Raw genomic sequence first — 19,037 nt, forward strand, 5'->3', positions numbered from 1 at the left:
AATCAGAGATGTTATGCTGTGATAAAGTGATCACCCCCCCCCCCCCTTGAGCATTTCATTATATCACTATCAGCCATTAATGTTATCACAACACACGTTCACTCTTTTATTACCTATAATTGAAATGCTAACATTTCTACGAAGTATGAATGAAAATTTCAGCCTTTAAAAAAAAAAGCGATTATTCCAAGAATACAGGTGCAGGAAATCCAGCCCGGCTTGTGCGGCAGCATCCCAGGAAACACAGAGGAGAAGTTTGTTTGGCAAAAAAGTGTTCAAAACAAACCCAGCGCACAAGCAAGTGCTATGTGTTTACTATGATATTGGTGTCTATCGACCCCAAACAGCTTGTATTTCAACTATAAACACAAGACGTGCCCCCTGTCTGGGGAAACAGGCTTCCTCTGCTCATTGCTACCCATGCTGTGTTTTTCTGATAGAAACCACCATGTGTTGTGCTGCTCATTTAACGCAGACTGATCCCCTTGTCATGTGATGGCATTCCAGTGTTGTGACATAATCCACGATGAACACGTGCACGTGCGCCCATGCGTGTGTTCTCGCATGTGCGCGTGGGTCCACTCCACGCTGACAGCGCCGCTGAGGGGCCGACATTGCCCACAGAAGTGTGTTGATGTGGCCCCACTTGACAAAGGGGCCTTTATTTTATTCACAGTGAGGGAAAATAGGTTTTTACAGGCCCCCTGATAATCTGAGGCTCACAAAGGGATAATTAAAACGGCGATAGGGAAGGACTCTATTTAGCCTGTGAAATCGAGACGGGGCTGATTATTGCGTGAATCGATGAGTCACTCTTATGTCCCACATGTTGATTTAGGCTATATTTAAAGGAGATGCAGAAATTAAGTACCCATAAAGAGTAATGGTTCTGATGATGCAACAAGAAAGCTTCTGTAAAAGGTTGGAAATAATCCTTTCTATATTCATTCACTCTGTGAGTCTAAATGGTTCACTTAACTAAAGTGTTGGAAGACACACTTTTCTATTTACTTTAAACTGTTGGGTACCAACTCACTGACAGGGACATCAAGATTGATGGGACTCTGTCTTAATTAGGTGGGTCAAGCTATAACCAGATAGCTTTGTGCAGCTGTCAGTGCCCCTCCCTATATAAATTGTGTAATTATCCCTTTCATTACACTCAGCTTTCAGGCTACCTGATAGAATTCAATGGGAGGTGTCACTATCTCTTATCATTATGCTAAGGGTGCTTGTGACCAGCATTTAAATCACAATGGAGGGGGGGGGGGTGAACAGTAGCTATCACGCTAGTCTGCTAGTCTGCTAGTCTGCCAGTCTGCCAGTCTAGGGGACAACCCCAGTCAGGAACCTGTCTGTCTGCAGGGTGATGGGCCACGACATGTCTGCAGGCCCACAGGGGATTCAAACCAGGAGGGGAAAGCCGCCTTGGGACAAGTCCTGTGGGGCACTCCCCCCCTCACCCACATCTGCATACTTGTGGGATGATCAGACTCTGACTCAAGAGCCATTTAAATTTGATTGGACATTAATGACCTTCACCAATTTGAAGATAGAAGACGCTTTGTTCGGGTCTGTCTTAGGACTCTGGTGCCTGCGGAGAGATGTCGGGTCTTACGAATCACCCCTTTTTGTCTTCTACCTGTGCTAAGAAGCTGTTGGCAGTTAGCATTTTGGCACATGCCAAATGTGGACCCGTAGCACCGTGGAAGGAGTTTGATGAAGGGGGAGTGACAGGTAGTTCATTTCCATTCTGTTAAATAAGCCAGGCACACTGCCCTCTGCGTACATGTCAACACTGGGGGCTTGTTTGGGTCACACACAAATGGCTGAGTTTACAGTTTAGAACTTTTCTCTCACTGAGTGAACAGAAGCAACACTGTAAATCATCTTAATTCAATACCTTTTACTCTTAGGACATTTAAAATACTCCAAACAACATTCAAATATACTGAATTCATCAGTACCTCACTAAGTCAATAAAGAGGAAGGACTGCAGAGTGGGTACAAAATGATCACACATCAAGGATTGTAGACTGCTTTTACAATTATACTAGGCCATCTATCCAATAAATATAATGACGATAAATCAGAGAGTTGTGCTGGTTTTAATGGTGTGTAATGGTACGAACGCTGACAGCATAATAGCCCCAGCTCCATCGACTTATGTCATTACAGGGAGGTAGAGGTCCTTGTCCAATCACTATATTTAACCACAGCAGGGGTAATCGTCTCATGCCCATGTTACTGGACTGTCTGTAATGAAGAGCACAATCATCAGGCGTTTAGGTTTAATGAAAAGAGCCACCTGCTAAAGTGCACGGACCGACCTCGGAGACAGTTTAAAACGATCCTCTGATGAATCATGCTACTCATGCAGGGGCGTGAATATAGACGGTGCAGCTGCACAGGCGTTTATATAGGTGGTGGTGGTGGTGGGGGGGGGGGCAATAGATAGAGCAGGCTTTTCAATAAAATATTAATTGAAAAGAGTTGATTTAAATGATCAGCACAGAGCCTACGTTTAAATAAACCCTCTCTTCTACACAGCTATACATTTTTAAAATTATCATTTAAAATATTGTTCAATGGGAAGTCTCTATTTGATCTTGGTGATGAGATAAGACAACGGTGTGTGTGGTGTGTGTGCTTGCTTCATAACTGGCTCACCTAGCGTTGGGCACATTTTACCTCCCTTACCCCACTCTCATGGATGCTTTTAACTGCAGATGCATGTTGTTTTTTGTTGAAAAAAATGATGCCACACATTTGCAGATTTAAGTTCCCAAATCGATCAGATGCCAGCAGACCAAAATCAAAGCAGAGTTGAGGTATTTCATGGAAGAAATCGCTGTTCCTGAGATAATGGTGCCATTGTAAACTGCAGAAAGCTGCTTTGGTGTGGACTGACTGGTATACAGTGTTGTTTCTGATTAAAAGCCAAGCTCATGCCAGACCTGCAGAAGCTGTCAGCCCTTTTATAAGAAAAAAAAGCCCTGCTCTCACAGAAAATGCATCTGTCATTAGACCACTCTGCCAAAGTCCTTAACATATAACCCACGTTTTATACAACAAAGCCTAATCTACTCATTGCTTCTAAAGCAAAAGGCTGCTTAAATAGCTGAAATGATAGAGTAAATTAATGCTAGAGGATGAATTGAAGTGTTGGCGGTGGCTCGACGAGCGTTAACTTATTATTCATATTTAGCCAAAATCTATCTCAGATATGTTTACTTTAAATAATAGTTCTCACCTCCCTGAAAGATGGAGACCTTTGCTGTAACACTATAAATGTGTAGGTTCACCTCCTTGTGTTTTGAAATTTTCATGTACATTTTTTGGCATTTGACATTGAATAGCAAATAGGCTATCAGGAATTTAAAAAAGAAGAGGAGGATGAAATTTGAATCTCTCTAATACAAAATACTACATCTACAAAACATATTGTATATCAATTACTCAGCCGGCGTTACCCACAATTCCTAAAGAAACAACATTTTTTTGGCACGGCACCAAAGCAAATGGACAAAATGAACACGAGGACGGCCTTGTGAAGTGGAAGGGTGCCACATATTTTTCATTTAGCCAGTCTAAAGTGTTTTAAATGTGTTTGGGATACACTTAACGCTCTTTCTATTTTATTCTAACTTTACCGTGGGGTCAAAAAACAAATTATTCCTTAAATGAGTAAAGTTCCAAGTTTGCCACGTGTCTCATAGCAAACAGAACCTATGAAATTCATATTATGATTTAATGTTCGGCAGTATTACCTTCTTTCTGCATTAACTCAACGGAGAACGAACGGATAGATTAGAATAAAGCTAGAATGAGTCTAAATGAATCGGATCATATTTTGTGTGACTTGGTAGGCTGACGATTGTAAACAAAAGGTCCGACCCCATTAACCTGTACGTTTAAAGCTACTGAACACCACCGGCGCTCCACTACACTCACAGACACGGTGTTGTTTTCTAACCGTGTCCCCATGGTTGCAGACTCTGAGTTTTTCATAAAAGACGGCCAACCCTTTGAGGCCGTGCCAGCTCCTGAAAACCCTGAGCTGATTATTTTGACATCTTATGGCAGGCAGAACTCTCCTCTCAGCGGGTTGTTCTTAAGCACAGCGAAGGAGCATTCCTCTGTTAAGTGTTTGTGTCACACTTAAAGGATTATAAATCATTTGAAGAGAGGAATAATGTTTAGAATCACTTACTGAATTGTTTTACGGCAATGCACTGCACATGCATTCATCGGTCAGAATAGCGACTTTGCAAGAGTAGCGTAATTTAGTATAAAAAAACTTGTTTGGGCACCGTTCCAAGAGCTGGCAGGGGGTCACTGTATGGAAGAGTTTGTGTTACCCTTATGATATTTTACCCATTGGACAGAATGTACATTTATCTTCCCATATTTCAAACTTTCTGCCAGGGTCATTTAAAATCCCCGCACATACCTCACATTTAAATCTTCACATGTAGGCCTGTCTGAGTCTAACCTGGGAGAGGCGTACTGGGATAAATCACGGCAGACATTTCTACCTAAATGGTTCCCATACATCTCCAATTTTATTGTTTCTTCGGATCCTCTGTCTAGATATGGCTCTGCTGTGGTGAAAGAGGGTTTTGGTTTCTGACTGGAGGAAGGAGAGGTAACGAGGGCCTCTGCTGGGCAGTTTGTGGCACTGATTCATTCAGCAAATAAAATGAACACTAAATGGATAGAAGATACAATAGAGTCAAATATTTAGATCAGATCTGAATGTTACCAGGTAGGACTTTTTTCATGACACTTTTGGTTTTGTTTATTCATTCATTACATTGAGCATTGATTATGCAGTACACAGGCTCACATGCCAATGAGCAGGTAAAGTGCCTTATTTAAAAACTGATACATGTCAAAATTATGCTAGTATTATCTAGACTGCTGCATGTCTAAAAATTCACATATCATAATTGAGATACCGTTTTTTCTATACACTATTGGCCGGAATAATTATTTAATCATATTATTGCCATACCTATTGAGAAATTAAAAGATTTGTTCATTCAAATTTATCTTTACTTTGTTTATTTTGTCTCTTTGTAATCATTACTGTTTATATAATTTTAAGATCCTGGATTATTTAAATTATATTATAAATGTGTAATATCATGTTTAACATAATATCTGTATTTCCGTTTTATATTCCCCTCAATACCGCTGTATCATGAGTAGCAACAACCTAGCAATGTTCTTTAGCTTTTACTGTTATGTGTTATATTTTATCAATGTCTTTTGTCTTTTGTCGATGTCCTTTTTCAAAAACAATTCACAGGTTAACAGTTAGCAACAATGCTTTCAAATAACATAATAACATGAAATAGTATTCACAGCCATATTTGGGTTTTATCCGACTACATTTCTGCCATCACAGCAACTTTTTGGTGAAGGGATTTCATTTGAAAAGCTTTTAAAATTGAAAGGCATCTTAGTAGAAATGATTGATGGCATGTTTTTTGGATTGTCACTATTCACATTCTTAAAAGGCAATTTTTCAATACTTTGACAACCACAAACGATAATTAAATGAATCTATGTATTAATTATAAGGTGAATGAAACCAGTATAAAACTGTCTCCATGGCTGAATACAGCTATGTGTGAGGTGAATTCTGTGTGTTAGGGTTGAACCAACCCTTTATCTCACTACTTCAGAGAAATTGCTCGCTTAAAAGATCCCGATTGAGGGGACTCAAAGTGTCAGTCACGTTCTCCAGTTTCAAGCTGTCTGAATGACTGAAGGAAGATGGACATCACTTAGGGAACCCCAGGGGAAGGAATTCCTCCCAGACTTAGTGTTCCTCTGGCTGCTCCTCACAAATGAGTTCCCAAGCCATTTCCATTAAGAGACTTCCCAAAATGCATAACCAGCCAAAGGGCAGGGTTTTGTCAGACAAACCTCTGAAGGTGTAATCCATAGTGTTAGAAGCAGAGTGGCTGACCTTTGGTTTGAACTATGTGATGTTTATCTTCTTACCTGTGAACTATACATTCATATAAAAAACAACAACCGGAGATTTTGCGTCCGTTTTGCACACAGAGCTGCGGTCGGTCATGTGTCCAGGTTGGTTATAAATGACCGGAGGAGAAATGAGTGACATGTCCTCAAATGTTTACATGCGGCCCCCATTCTTCTGCTGAGGATCTGAGGGGCCGTTTGGCTGCGCAGCGTTTCCCCCCCTATGCCTTCTCAGAGGTTTTGTTACAGTGTCCATACATCACCCTGACATGGGTGCACTCATTGAAACGGGCCGGCTAGACCCTGTCTCTGGTCGATGACATATTTGCCATTCCACTCAGTGAGGTGTGTGAGCATCTTATGTTCTGGCTCAAGCCGTACACAGCCCGGGTCCAATTGGATTCAAAGCACACATGTCTGAGATGATTCAACTTCTTTATGACTCATAGTGCTTTATGGAGGATTTAGTTAATGGCAAGACCCCAACATTTAGGCCCCCGACATCGATACTGCCTGGGAGTCCCCTTCGACACAACTTCCCCTGCTCCTCCTGGGGGTAATGGAGGGAAGAAGAATGTGGAGAGAGGAAGTAAGTTTCCTCCAGGCAGAAGCTGAGAGACGGACAGATGACAATGGTAGGGAGGCCGGGGCCTGAGTGTCGCCTCGGGGAGGCCGAGGCCCAGCTACGTGTCGGCTCCGGCCGCTATACGCTAAGTGCACCGAACTGAGGCCTTCACAGCGGATTTGGCAAGGTGATCCCTTCATCCACCCCCCATCCATCTCCTGCCAGTCCCTTCCCGCCTCACCCCTCTCTCTTCTTCCTCCCTTCATTGACACCCAACCGGGAGGTGATGAGTTGATACAGAGGGTGAAGACGGGCGTGGAAGTGTTATCTCCACCGTTCCTGCTTTTGTATTCTTTTCGTGGTCATCTAATTATGTATGCGTTTTAGTTTTTTGCAAAAGCACAATTAAAAATCAGATTTAGATTTTTTTTCTTCATTCTTTACATGGTATATACAAAATTTATAAAAAATATACATAATAATAATCTAAAATAAACATCTAAAGAAAGACATTTTAAAGTTGAATAATAAGCCTTCAACCTAATTTTCTAGCTCTGCTGCAATGTCTTGTTTCTTATAGGGCAACATACATACCAATAAATATGCAATAAGTTAACATTGTTCTTTAAAAAAAATGATTTAGGTTCATGACAATCTTGTCCTCTTCCTAAATCACAGCAATTGCTGCAGTGAGTGTAATGTTATCCTAATCAATATAAATAATGGCCAAAACTCAAAAAATAATTGTCACGTTTAGGGAAATTGCACTTTTTCTTAATGGAGGGAGACCAGGTTAGTGGTGAGCGAGGGGTCAACTGGTTGTACAGGCTGACAAATTGGTTCATACACATGCAAACAGCCCCGGGGCCCTTCTGATCCCTCCAGCAGTCAGACACCGTGTCTCCACCTCGATGGTGAATGACAACATTGCCTCCCGTAGAGAGGCAGCATTGTTTCTTATGGAGGGTTTAGAAAGCCGATATCAAATTCTGGTCTATTCAAAGAACCTCTGTTTTATTAGGAAAACAAGCAGGTGATTGCAGCTCTTAAGACACACAGGCTGAAATGCCACAGCTCAGAAGAGAGGTGGAAAACTTCACGATGAAAGACGTGGAGGTGTACAGGTATTGAATTGCAACGACATTCCTCAAAGTAAATTTGTGGTATTGAGATGCTGTGGTAATTTCTAGTGTCTTGTGTCATGGTTCCAGTCTCTCTCTCACTCTGTCTTTTTTATTTCCATCGTCTCAAGGTGTTGATGTTGCGGTGAATGACTCGACAGATGAAGTTATGCTCTTCATGTCAACAGCCCCAAGGTTCTTTCCTGCGGACAGCGCCGTAAAATTTAAGGCGGGTGTGACAATGATTGACGGCCTTATGACAGAGCTTTGCAAATCCTATAATCCGTTCATAAAGCTCAATAGGGGGCACTTGATGCACTTTATCTTAGCACCTCTCGCCATCTGGCTCCTGTAAAAGACACTCAACGCCGTCAGGTGCTTGACGGGAGATGATGACATGCAGCGTTGAGAGCTTTTGTGAGGCACGGCTTTTCATCGAGGAAATTCTCAATATTAGTGAAGCATGCAGATAGAAGGAGGCACTTAATACGCACACTTTCTTCTTGATACGCCTGCGTTGTGTGCCCACACAGGGGCAAACAAAGGCAAGGAAATACTGTACGCGCCAGACTGGAATCTCTGTAGTTTTATGGCCATACGGAGAGGAGAACAGCTTGCGGTCTGCGACTGGGTGTCTTGGTTACAGTCTGTGATCTATGGATGTGTGTCCCGCTCCAGTGACAGTCTGAGCGCCTCCTTTCTCACAGACGCCTCTAATCTCTCGGAGAACAGGAAAAAAACGCTATTAACTCACTTATTGAATAAGATAATAAAGTAATATTTGACTTAAACTGAGCTCCAATTATTTGAATATGTTGATGTCATGACATCACATATTCAAAAGGGATTGTAGCTCTGATTTGTAAGAGGGAGTCTACATTCAGATTCGTTTGCAGTATTTGTGTGACAGTAAATGCAACTTTTCCTGTCGAACAGAAGTAAGCAGTTTACAGACTTCAGGGATTTGTTTGATTCAGCTATTGAACACTGCCACCTGGTGCAGAGCTTCAGTAACTAACTGAAATCGCCATGTCTGGTGAAGTTTGTTTTGCTGAAGATTTTGTTGTGACTGTAATGGGTTCTGAACTGAATTGGAAGTAAAAACTACAGAGCGCGCAGGCGAGGACCATTCCATCTCTGGAGTCTTAATGAATCCCGATAAATCTCTCTGTGCCTCATTCAAAAGCACATTGCACTGAGTTCTTGTATGCATCCTGTTGGATCTTAGACATTTCTGCGCTCTTTACTGTTGTTTATGTTAACTGTTTGTCTCAAATGGCCCCACTTCAGTTGAAGCGCACGCTGTGTCAGTAGGTCAACAGTGTGTCCCTTTGCGTGTCAGCCTGTGACGTCTATCACACCTGCCAATCGGGGACACGTTCATCTGAAGCAGTGTTCATCGGAGTGGGGCAGTGAAAGTCATCCCTCCACCTCCACATCCATCACTCGAAACCGTCATCTGGGAGTACAGCCGAATTTATTCTTCCTTTTTCAAAACCACATACAGATTGTTGGGAAAGATTCTGCACGGATTGATTAATCCAGTTTGTCTCCATCATGTGATACCAGGTTAGAGCTCTGTCTCTCGGTCCCAGCCAGCTGAAGTGGAGACCTGGCTTCAGGTGATTCAGAGAAGATCTAATCTTCTGTTAACAGTGGAATGACACCATAATGGAGCAGCAGGGGTGCAATTACCTTTTAGACCTCTGCCTCCTCCACCTTCACCTCAGCCTTCGCTGGCAAATTAAGATTAATGAGAGCGATAAGTAAGGAACCTTCTCGCCTTCCAATATCGCAGGTGAATCTTTTAAGTACACAAGGTACAGCTCCTTCCTCCTTCCTTTCCCTTTTTTCATTTTCAACTGACATATGCACAGTCATATTAGCACAATATGCAGTAGGCTGCCTTCATTTAAATATATAGAACATACACATGTTATATTGAAGAAACATCAGTCAGGAGTAAACGTAATTAGTATTTTTCTTTTTTTTGTCTTTTGACACATTTTGCATTTAAATGCTAACCAGTTTCAATGTCACAAAATCGGTGGCTTTAAAGGTGCAATGTGTACTAATGTAGACTAATTTTATGAACAAATACCTTTCATACAGTAGGTCAACAATAACCAACATTCAACTAATGAAGCTACTGTTGTTTCATCTTCGTGTGTGGTGCTGGTGAATATTGCATTGGCTCCATTATTGATGGACGTACCTTCAGCGTATGTTTTGAAATTCGTTTATTGGATAAAATTCACCGCTGCATCAATAAGAAATGTTAGAAAACCACCTGGGTCCACAGGCTAAAGCAGTCTCCCGGCTCGTGGTGGAGTTGAGAGGGGAATACCAGTCGTTTCTTCCATCTTACACAGTGCACCTTTTGGTGGAAGGTGCCCCAAAACAGTGTTGAGAAGAACTTTGTCTTATCTTGAATGCATCCATCCATCAATAATGTAGACAACAGACAGCGTAGAGCTGACAGTGTGTAGTGTGTTAAATGTATGATGTCTTTTATTGCAGCTGTTACTAAGTTGGGACAATACATGTTCAATACCAGGGAGGGACACCCTGAGACACCCGTCTCACTGACACTATGAAAGTCACTCAGTAGTGATAAGGACATCAAATAAAGTGGCTTTGGGGCATGACTGGAGATTTCAGGTTGATAGTTTCTAGAACATACTCCAAAGGAATGTCTGTACAGTCCTTGCACCTGTGTACTGTGCATTATTTGTTTTATAAGACTTTTTAGGTGCAGAGCCTTTCAAGGTGCTTGACAAATACACCTATACCTCTCATCTCCCAAAGGTTGAAGACCAGAAGAGAACAGTCCCTTCCCCCAACACACTATGGTCCTCACCAGAGTGGACAGCCCCCTGCCCCCCCCACCCTGCAGCTGGAGGTGTCTGTTTCACAGGCCTCTGTAATGCGGGACCTAAGAGGATAAGGTTTCACAGGTACAAAAGTTCCCGCTTTAATCCTATCACACAGAGTGCATGGTCAGGGCTCCTGCATAATCCCAGATTTATCTATCCTGTTGCGCCAAGAGAGAGGGGAAGAGATTACTGTCCATCTCCGAATTTATTCAATCAAACGGTGAGAGGGAACTCTCGATAACAATTCCCCCATCTAACACCTCAGTGTACCGCGGAGAAAGTCGGTGAAAGATACAGTCGAATATCTCCTGCAGCAGCTGATAAACAGGTTAAAGTCCAGAATCGAGGACAGACATCCATTTAAAATGCATTCATTTATGTCCATGAGTAGCGTCTTATTTCTCATCATGGCTCAACAGTGATGACTAAGCAAAACAACATATTTGTTATAACTGACAATTAACTTAACATACAGGTAAGAGACTATTGCTATTTTAATTTAGCTGCAGTCTGTAGGATTTAGTAAATGATGACTTTTACAGGTTGACAAATAAAATAAGAGGGTCTCTAATGGCTGAATGTTCAGTGCTGTGTTGTAAAGAGCTTATCAATTTCACAGCAGGCACATTTGCACTAAAAAAAGCTTTGACTAGGCCTCCTCTGGAGAATACAACCTGCCCTGGCCTCACACTGAGTCCCGGCCATAGCTGAAGGATTACAATACACTGCACCATGTTGACAAGATGCAGTTCGGTGGGGAAAATAAATGTTAAAATGTAGATATTAATCCCTGCAACTCAATGTATTTAGTAACATTGCACAGACTAATATCAATAAGCTAGACTTTAAATAAACAGATATTTCTGCTAACCTGAAAAAAAGATGGTACCCCAGAAGGAATTCATTTTTTTTGCCTGAAAGGCTTTTGATTCATTGTAGAATGCACCCATCCTCAGAAATGTAATACATATTCGCACCGAAGACCACGAAGCAGATTGCTGCATCCTTTCACAGGTCCCTTGAAGTGTGAGACTTGAAGGAAGTGTGGTTCTTTGAAGGCAGGTAGAAGGCGTCGCGGGGCTGAGAGGTGCTGGGAAGGGCATGTCCAAACAGACTATAGGCTCTGAGTGATGGGACATGGGAAGCGGTAAGAGGACACCTCCCCCCGGCTCGCGTGTCAACACAGCCATGTGAATCACAGCTGTGAGAGCGTCTGAAGATCCAGGAGACAATAGAGGCCAACTCGAGAAAGATCTATCTCAGCTTCCACTGATTCAATAAACTTTGCTTTTTTTCTGCAGTTTTTTCTTTTGCTCTTTTGAAATGAATAAAACAGATCAAATATTGTATCTCTCATCAAGGCTTAAGCTAGTTGATCCCAGAGAGAAGTGGATACACTGAAAATGCAACGCATCACTGGATTTTAAAGGCCGCATTTTAAAGCTATCATGAGCAATGAATTAATTAAGGTGAGTAAGGTAATCACAACTTCTCCAGTTGCCAGGGAACGCCAGTATTCGGGCAGATTGTAGATTGACTCATTTGCACAAGTATTTGATTGAAAATATATCCACATATAAAGTTAGTTCAGCTGCTCTAACACTTGAACACTGGTGGGATTGAGAGTGAATGAAAACTAGGGTGAATACTAGTTTCCATAACAGCCAGCTAAAGGTCAGCAATAAATGGTTCAAATGGTTGCTAGCTAGTTAAAGAGATAAAATAATTAGCTAAAAAAACAATACTAGTATTCAACTGGTTATCTAAAAGTAGTAGATGAATAGGTGAAACATCAAACCTCTTCCTCTTCAAGTGATGATAGTAAGATTCACCAAACCTTGATGCTGACAGTTTTATGAAAAGCTTGTTGTCTAATTGGAAAAACAGCACATCACAGGTGGAGATACATGACTTCATCCGGGTTGCATCTGACAAAGAAGTCAGGGAGTACTCTAATAATCAGAGGATTGATTTTTTTATGTTTACTCTTTGACAGGAATCACCATTAAAGACAAACTAAAGAAAGACTGATTTTTTTTTCTCTAGTACTCAGGTTTCAGAGAGAAGGAGTTGTCTTTTTACATCTATGTCCCCTCAGAGATAGAGGGCAGCAAAGATCAATTAATCTCCACATGCCTCTTCACGCTTTACTCTTGAACCCGTCTCACCCTTATTAAAATTCAACCTTGAATCTTGCTAAACCAATATGACTTGTTTATCCCATGTTTTCCCATGTTTAATTATTTCAGTAAGCCTTGTATCAGAGAAACATCAATTGACAAAAACACAAATAACATTTTTTTTTCTTTAATCTGAATAGAATAGGTGGGTTAGTGCTAATTAAATTATTCAGTTACAAGGGACTCTTGGTTCGTGGTCCAAGCGATAAACAATGTAAATATTGCACAATACACATTTTAAAGAAATACAAATACATAAAAATAAGATACGATCAACCTCATCTCAATTGTTGATTTACATTCACTTATTTCACTCACATAACACACAGAAAATGTTTTTGGAGTTTATTTCGATTTCTGTCTGTAATTCTTACAGCAAGTGATTCCAGAAAGATGTGATGAGCAATCTATCAATGTCACTGAAAGCCTGCTCCGAGGCAGGCCACTAATACATCATTATCTCCTTGGGCGCGTCCTCTGTAGGCTTCTGCTGTTCCCGCCTCTGTGTGTAGGCTGCGTGGTCATAAAAGTAGATCAACGCAACGACAAAGAGGGAGAGGCCTGTGTGCACGAGGACCAGGTAGTATCCCAGCTGCATCTCTGATGTTTTGTTCCTAAATTGTGCTAACAAAGGGTTGGCAAAGCTTTGCACCAAATCCTCGGCCATGCTGGTCAGAGTGACGTTCAACGCGAAGATTAAGAGGACCAAGAAAGAAAAAAATGCTGCAAGAGAAAGAAAAGAAAAGTGAAATGGATACTAGGACTTAAATATCTTCATCTGTGCGATTAAGAAGAATAAGCTGATTTTTTTCTGGTATTTCTACTTCTATCGCTCCTAGATGCTCAGTGCTTACCGCTGAGAGAGCTGCAGACGTAGAGGCCAATGGGCCCCATGTAGGTTTCATAGGGATTGCTGACACTGTTGTAGAGGGAAATAAGGATGCTGCCCCCGGAAAACACCAGACACAGGACCAACAGGCACACAACCACAATGTGCAGCACGAAAGGGGCAACTGCCAAATCCGCCAGTGTTTGAAATACTACACACAAACACACATACACACAGGGTAAAAAAAAAAACGTTAGGTTAGTTTACATGCATCATACAACACACTGCTAAAACTATAAGAGTCGAGAATAATTCAATTAAATTGTAACGATATTGTAATTCAGAACTGATCACCCAAAATAAAAACACAATATTTCACCATTTATTAATAGTTCGTTATACTAAAGGTTCTTTGAAAATACTTTAGACAAAATAAAACAGTGCCTGAACAAATATAATGATAGGTGTATTCTTTTCATTATCTAGAGAAACAGCATGGGATTTTAAACCATTAATGTCCCCGAACATCAATTTGTTCAGTTCAAGTGCAACCCCAATAAATGCAAGAAGTACGTTGTTGACACAATAACACAATTGGAATATAGCACTTTGATGTTGAATTGAATGAATCAGCTCCAGTGTCATCAGTACCCGATCCAGCTATTTGAGTTAGTATCAGCCGGATACCGGTATAATTGCTCCCCTATACAGCCAAAACATACTGCTGGTGGAATTTAATTACATTTTTTAGGACGGTTGTTTGTAGACAGTAATCCCATATACGGGAAAACCCAAACCATAACCATCATTATTGATTCTTGAAGTATGTAAGTGAGAAAATATTTACTGTTGAAATCGTCCTGACTTCCAAACAAAGGGCAAAAGATTCTGTTCATTTTCCCAGTAGCAAAAGGCCCCAAAGTGACGACAGCAGATCCATTGGAGAAGCTGCTTCCGTTTCTTGTGCACTCCATGGCCGTCTTAGCCCATTCTGTTGACATGCAGAGCCCCAACACTGCAACAGAAATAGAAGTAAGCAGCGCACTTGAAATGAAATAGAGGCTCTTTGTAATGGATGGCATTATTGCTGTATTCCAGTGGCGCTGGTTAGATCCAAGTTTCGACCTCTCTTCTCTAAAGCTCGGGTGAAGCCTGAGAAGCTGACTTAGACCCTGTGATCCTCTACAGATTCTGTATATGAGTTACCTTCCTGGGTGGAGTGGACTGCTGGTCATAAAATCTCTAGATTATGATAGTGACCTTTGGTTTGAAAGTAAAACACACAGCCGGTTGTCATGGTAGGACCTTAAGAGAACCAACTTCACAGTCCTCGACTCAAAGTCTTGTTCCTGAAATCGTTTGGGTCATAAAACAAATTGCAGATTAATTATTTACGTGTCTGACTAAACCAAGATGTTACTGGAAGAGGCATGGTCATCTGATCATGTCTGTGTGTCATCAACAGTGCACAAAAGCTGTGACGACGACAATGGAAATATATTTGGCTCATAACATCATAAATAAAGAGAATAAAAAAACAAAGGAAACTGACCTCTTGCCTCTATTAATCACTTACTTTAAACTGCAAGCCACCTGGTTGGTGACATTGATTTGAAAAGAAAATCTGTTACTGATCAAAATTCATTCATAATATTATTATAATATACATAATAAATATTATACTCTGTATGTATCCCTGCATGCATTATGTAAAGAAGAAGCACCATTCCATTCCATTATAATGAATCTTTTATCAAATACAGTTTGTCTTATTATTAAAACTGGAATTTAATAAAACATTTAGAAACTTTATGAATAAAGTGGACTAGCGCGAACGTGCTGTGGCACACAGGTTGTAATAAAATAAGTGTCCAGACTGTGGCTCCCTTTCCTCGCCAAACGGGTGGAGGAGGACCCGTGTTCTCCGTGACAGCCAGTTGTGTTTTGTCGGAGTAAACACAAACTCCTCCTTCCCGGTGACAGGCGGCAACACCGAAGGGTCGCCTCGCCTTTTCCGCCACAATTTGCGCCCTGGACTTATTGTCAGTGCCGTCAAGGTGAGTGATTCGATGACTTTATGCCACCAAGCAGTCTTGTGCGTCTGCGTCGGCGGCGGCTGTTTCCTGTCGTGTTTCGCTCAGGAACGCCGTGTTACCTGTCCGTTACGCACAGCGGCGCGCGGTCGATTTTTTTTTATTTCCACGCGTGCCGTCCATTTCAGGTGCCCAAATGCAGCTTTACAATGTGGCAGAGAATGTGTTGCTTACGAACCAGCGATGTTTACCGTGTGATTAAATACGGGGACCTCTCTTGTTTGACACCATGCACCGACTTCAGGCCAACCGGTGTGCCAACGTGGGTTAATGGAACACGCGTTTGGAGTTTCTGTCCTCAAATCGGGGTGTTTTCCTTTTGTCTTATCGCAGTATTCCCTACTTTGTGTTGTGGATTCTTTGAAACGAAGTAGAACAATGTTGTTTTCCTATTCGGTGGGCCTGTGTGGGCTGCAGTTGAGCCAGTTGCAACATGTCGGTGATCAGAGGCTATCGGTGCTCCAGATATCATAGATGGATCTGCTAAGACTTGTTACAGGAGGAGGACTCTGCATGGTTTTAGAGTTATGTCCTAGGATGTCTTCTCTATGGACGCTGAACGTGGAGTAAGCTGCACAGACTTTCAACTTTGAGGTGGTTTGTGATACATGATGATCATTGGACCCACATGATATTATTCTCTACAGCGAAAGGTCACTGGCCTTGGAAGGTCAGGGGTCATGGTCAGCAACACATCAGCATGCTGGGAGCAGATTGTAACAAGGTGATGGTTAAAGAGATGGGGAGATGAACCGAGGCAGACATTTGTCTTATCAGACCATGGAAATGAAAAGTGAAATGAATCACTGTGCTCCACTGGCCATTAACAAGATGACTTACAGCCTGACGTTCATCATAATGAATCACAAAACGAAGCTCTTAGTCTAAATCATTTTGCATACTTCTATCTGGCTTTTGACAGCATGACTGGACAATAAGCTGAATTCATCAATGTCAATGACGCTACTAAATTACTTCTAATGAATCTTGTGGTCCATCTGGAAGGGACAGGTAAGCCAGAGTGAGGAGGTACAGAGGAGAAAAAATTGCTAATTTGAATGTGAGAAGTTTAAATTTAGTCCCTTTTGACAATGAGATATGTTCCTTTCAAACGAGGGTCGCAAGATCATCTCCTCACCGTTAAGTTTCCGTGGGTCCCAGTTTTGCTCCAACGATGCTCAATTCCGCTGCATTCCGTTAACAAGGTAACATTCTGAGAAAACCCAGACTATTGTGTTGGTGAAAAAACTCAAGCCAAACATTTCGAACACGCCCAGGTGAGCAAAGGCTGATCTATTCAAACAGAGCTTTAACTCGATGGAACCAGCCACCAGACTGAAAATTACCTATGGACATTTTCCTTGTTTCTCTGTTGCTAAGGAAACTGCTTTGGTCCAAGTTTACTTTCTGTCAGCTGCTGTAATGACAAATATCAGACCAGAATATACAAAGGGGCTTATTGAGAATGTTGGTTTGAAATGATGCATGTCAACACATTTAACAAAAAGAGATGCATTGTAGTACACTTGGCAGGTTTAAACTTGTGATTTAATTTCACATTCATACCATCTTGATTTTAACTGTCTTTTAGTCCCACACATAAACATTCTGTCTGCCTGCGGTATGTCAGTGTGCATACCTTTTCAATTATAAGGTAGAGGCCCTGAGAAAAATGGTAATTATGGTGGCAGAGGCTAATGAGGATGCATTGAAATAAACAAAATGGTCACGCCGAGACCAATGGGACTGCGTCAACTGCGTGAAGGAATCTCCAGATTGATTCAAGCTTTCATCTTCAGCTAAATTCTATTCTCCCTCTAATGTCTCAGGAGTGAGAACATCAAATAGCTCTGGTAACTCTCTCGTTTTTAGTAAAGAGGCCTATTGGAATGCTTGTGTAGTGCATAGTGTTATTTCAACGTGGGTGCACAGTGCAAAACCAACAGATGTGGTGATTAATGAAATCCTCAGCGAGTCGGAGATGAGTACCTGCAGTACCTTCTGACAGCTTGCCGGGTATAAACCTCAAATTGCCCGCCCGTAGTAAATCCCGCTGCCTGCCCCACCCTCCACCTATCTGCCACCTCCTGAGGCTCGGAAACACTCCGATTCCAAGTTTGACCCGCTAAAGACTGTAATGTGAGCTCTCTGAAGCTGCAACCGCATTAAACTTCTCTCTGCTTGAAGGTGCACTTTTTCCCTCAAAAGGGGTGGAGAATTAACTAATTGGTATAAAGTCACGACAATTAGGAATGAGCCCGGTCTGACCCAGAACTTGTCGGATATTTGCCGGTATAAACGTTTTCTGCCAGCCCCGCCGAAGGGCTCATGATTTATGCATTAAGGAGTGGTCATAAGATAGTACTTTTGATGCAAACAGCATTTGCATGCAACTTGTTATTTTTCCTCCTCTCTTGGTAGAAGCTTGTTAAAGCACATTACGCTGCAGCATGTTGCAATCGTAGTCTTGTTTGTGCCTGCGGCTAGTGCAACAGGAAAGCAAGCCCCGTAGTCATCCTTTGGTCTGGCATGTTGCTTAAATTATTGAGTAATGATAAAAAATATCCCTGCAGAGTGAGGACAGTTTAACCCACACTTAACCAGGCATGCATAAGTAATTATTATTTGGAGGGATTGTTGGGGGCAGTTGAAAAAAAAGCTTGTATTGGATGCAACGTTGTTGTTTGCCGATGAACTGCGATTGGAACCCTTGCCAGAATGGTGGCGGCGAAGCCAGGGAAAGCAGAAGCGGATCATGTGTGCGGGGTATTGCTTACCCGGAAAAGCCCCGCAGCCGCAGAGGGTGTGTCTCCTTCGGGCCCTGTTAATAAACTGTTCAAACAGCTACCTGCAGCCCCCACACATCTGATCTGGGGCCAGCACTGCTGTTGCCGGCTGCTGGGTAAGGGAAAGCGAGAACCACTATGGCCTGGGATTGATATGTGCAAAGTCAAGCTGTGCTTATTTGTGTTTGTTTACTATCGTCGGCGTTTTAAGACGCAGCTGGACTGAGATTTTTCAGATGCTTCAGAACTCACCCAACATCTGTCCAAATGACGCATTGTTAGTTGCTCTGGATAACATTTTTTGGACGAGCACATGGGACCCAAAAGAGAGATAATCTTTGGAGGAGATGGTAAATTAAACCCATCTGTCATTTCGAAATAGTGGCACATCCCATTTAAAACTCTTCTGTATTGACAGGGAGTCAACCAGAGCTGCAACAATTGAGGAGTTGATTATAATGTGAGAAGAACTGTAATTATAACTTATTTAGATTGATTGAAATCCATTTTTAAAATAAAAGGTCAAACATTGGATGACTCCAGGTCTATTGTGAGGTTTTTCTGCTTTTCTTAGTATTTATAGTAAACGT

General features: G+C 41.8%; 2 protein-coding genes across 5 annotated transcripts in view; one reads left to right on the forward strand and one right to left on the reverse strand.

Moving 5' to 3' along the window:
• Positions 1-12,771: 12,771 nt before the first annotated feature.
• LOC119212449 (clarin-3) lies at positions 12,772-14,769 on the reverse strand. Its single transcript, XM_037462836.2, has 3 exons — positions 14,416-14,769; positions 13,594-13,779; positions 12,772-13,462 (listed from the first exon to the last, which is right to left on the reverse strand). Exons 1-3 carry the CDS (start codon positions 14,648-14,650, stop codon positions 13,185-13,187), a joined length of 699 nt encoding a protein of 232 aa, XP_037318733.1. The 5' UTR covers positions 14,651-14,769; the 3' UTR covers positions 12,772-13,184.
• A 720-nt stretch (positions 14,770-15,489) lies between these two features.
• ptprea (protein tyrosine phosphatase receptor type Ea) overlaps positions 15,490-19,037 on the forward strand; it is a 47,457-nt gene continuing 43,909 nt past the window's right edge. For all 4 annotated transcript variants that reach the window (XM_037463678.2, XM_037463677.2, XM_037463679.2 and 1 more), the window contains exon 1: positions 15,490-15,625. The gene's annotated coding sequence lies outside the window, so the exon portion shown is untranslated. The remainder of the gene's footprint in view (positions 15,626-19,037) is intronic.

The sequence above is a fragment of the Pungitius pungitius genome, chromosome 21 (genome assembly GCF_949316345.1).
Source record: "Pungitius pungitius chromosome 21, fPunPun2.1, whole genome shotgun sequence".
NCBI classification, from domain to species: Eukaryota; Metazoa; Chordata; class Actinopteri; order Perciformes; family Gasterosteidae; genus Pungitius; species Pungitius pungitius.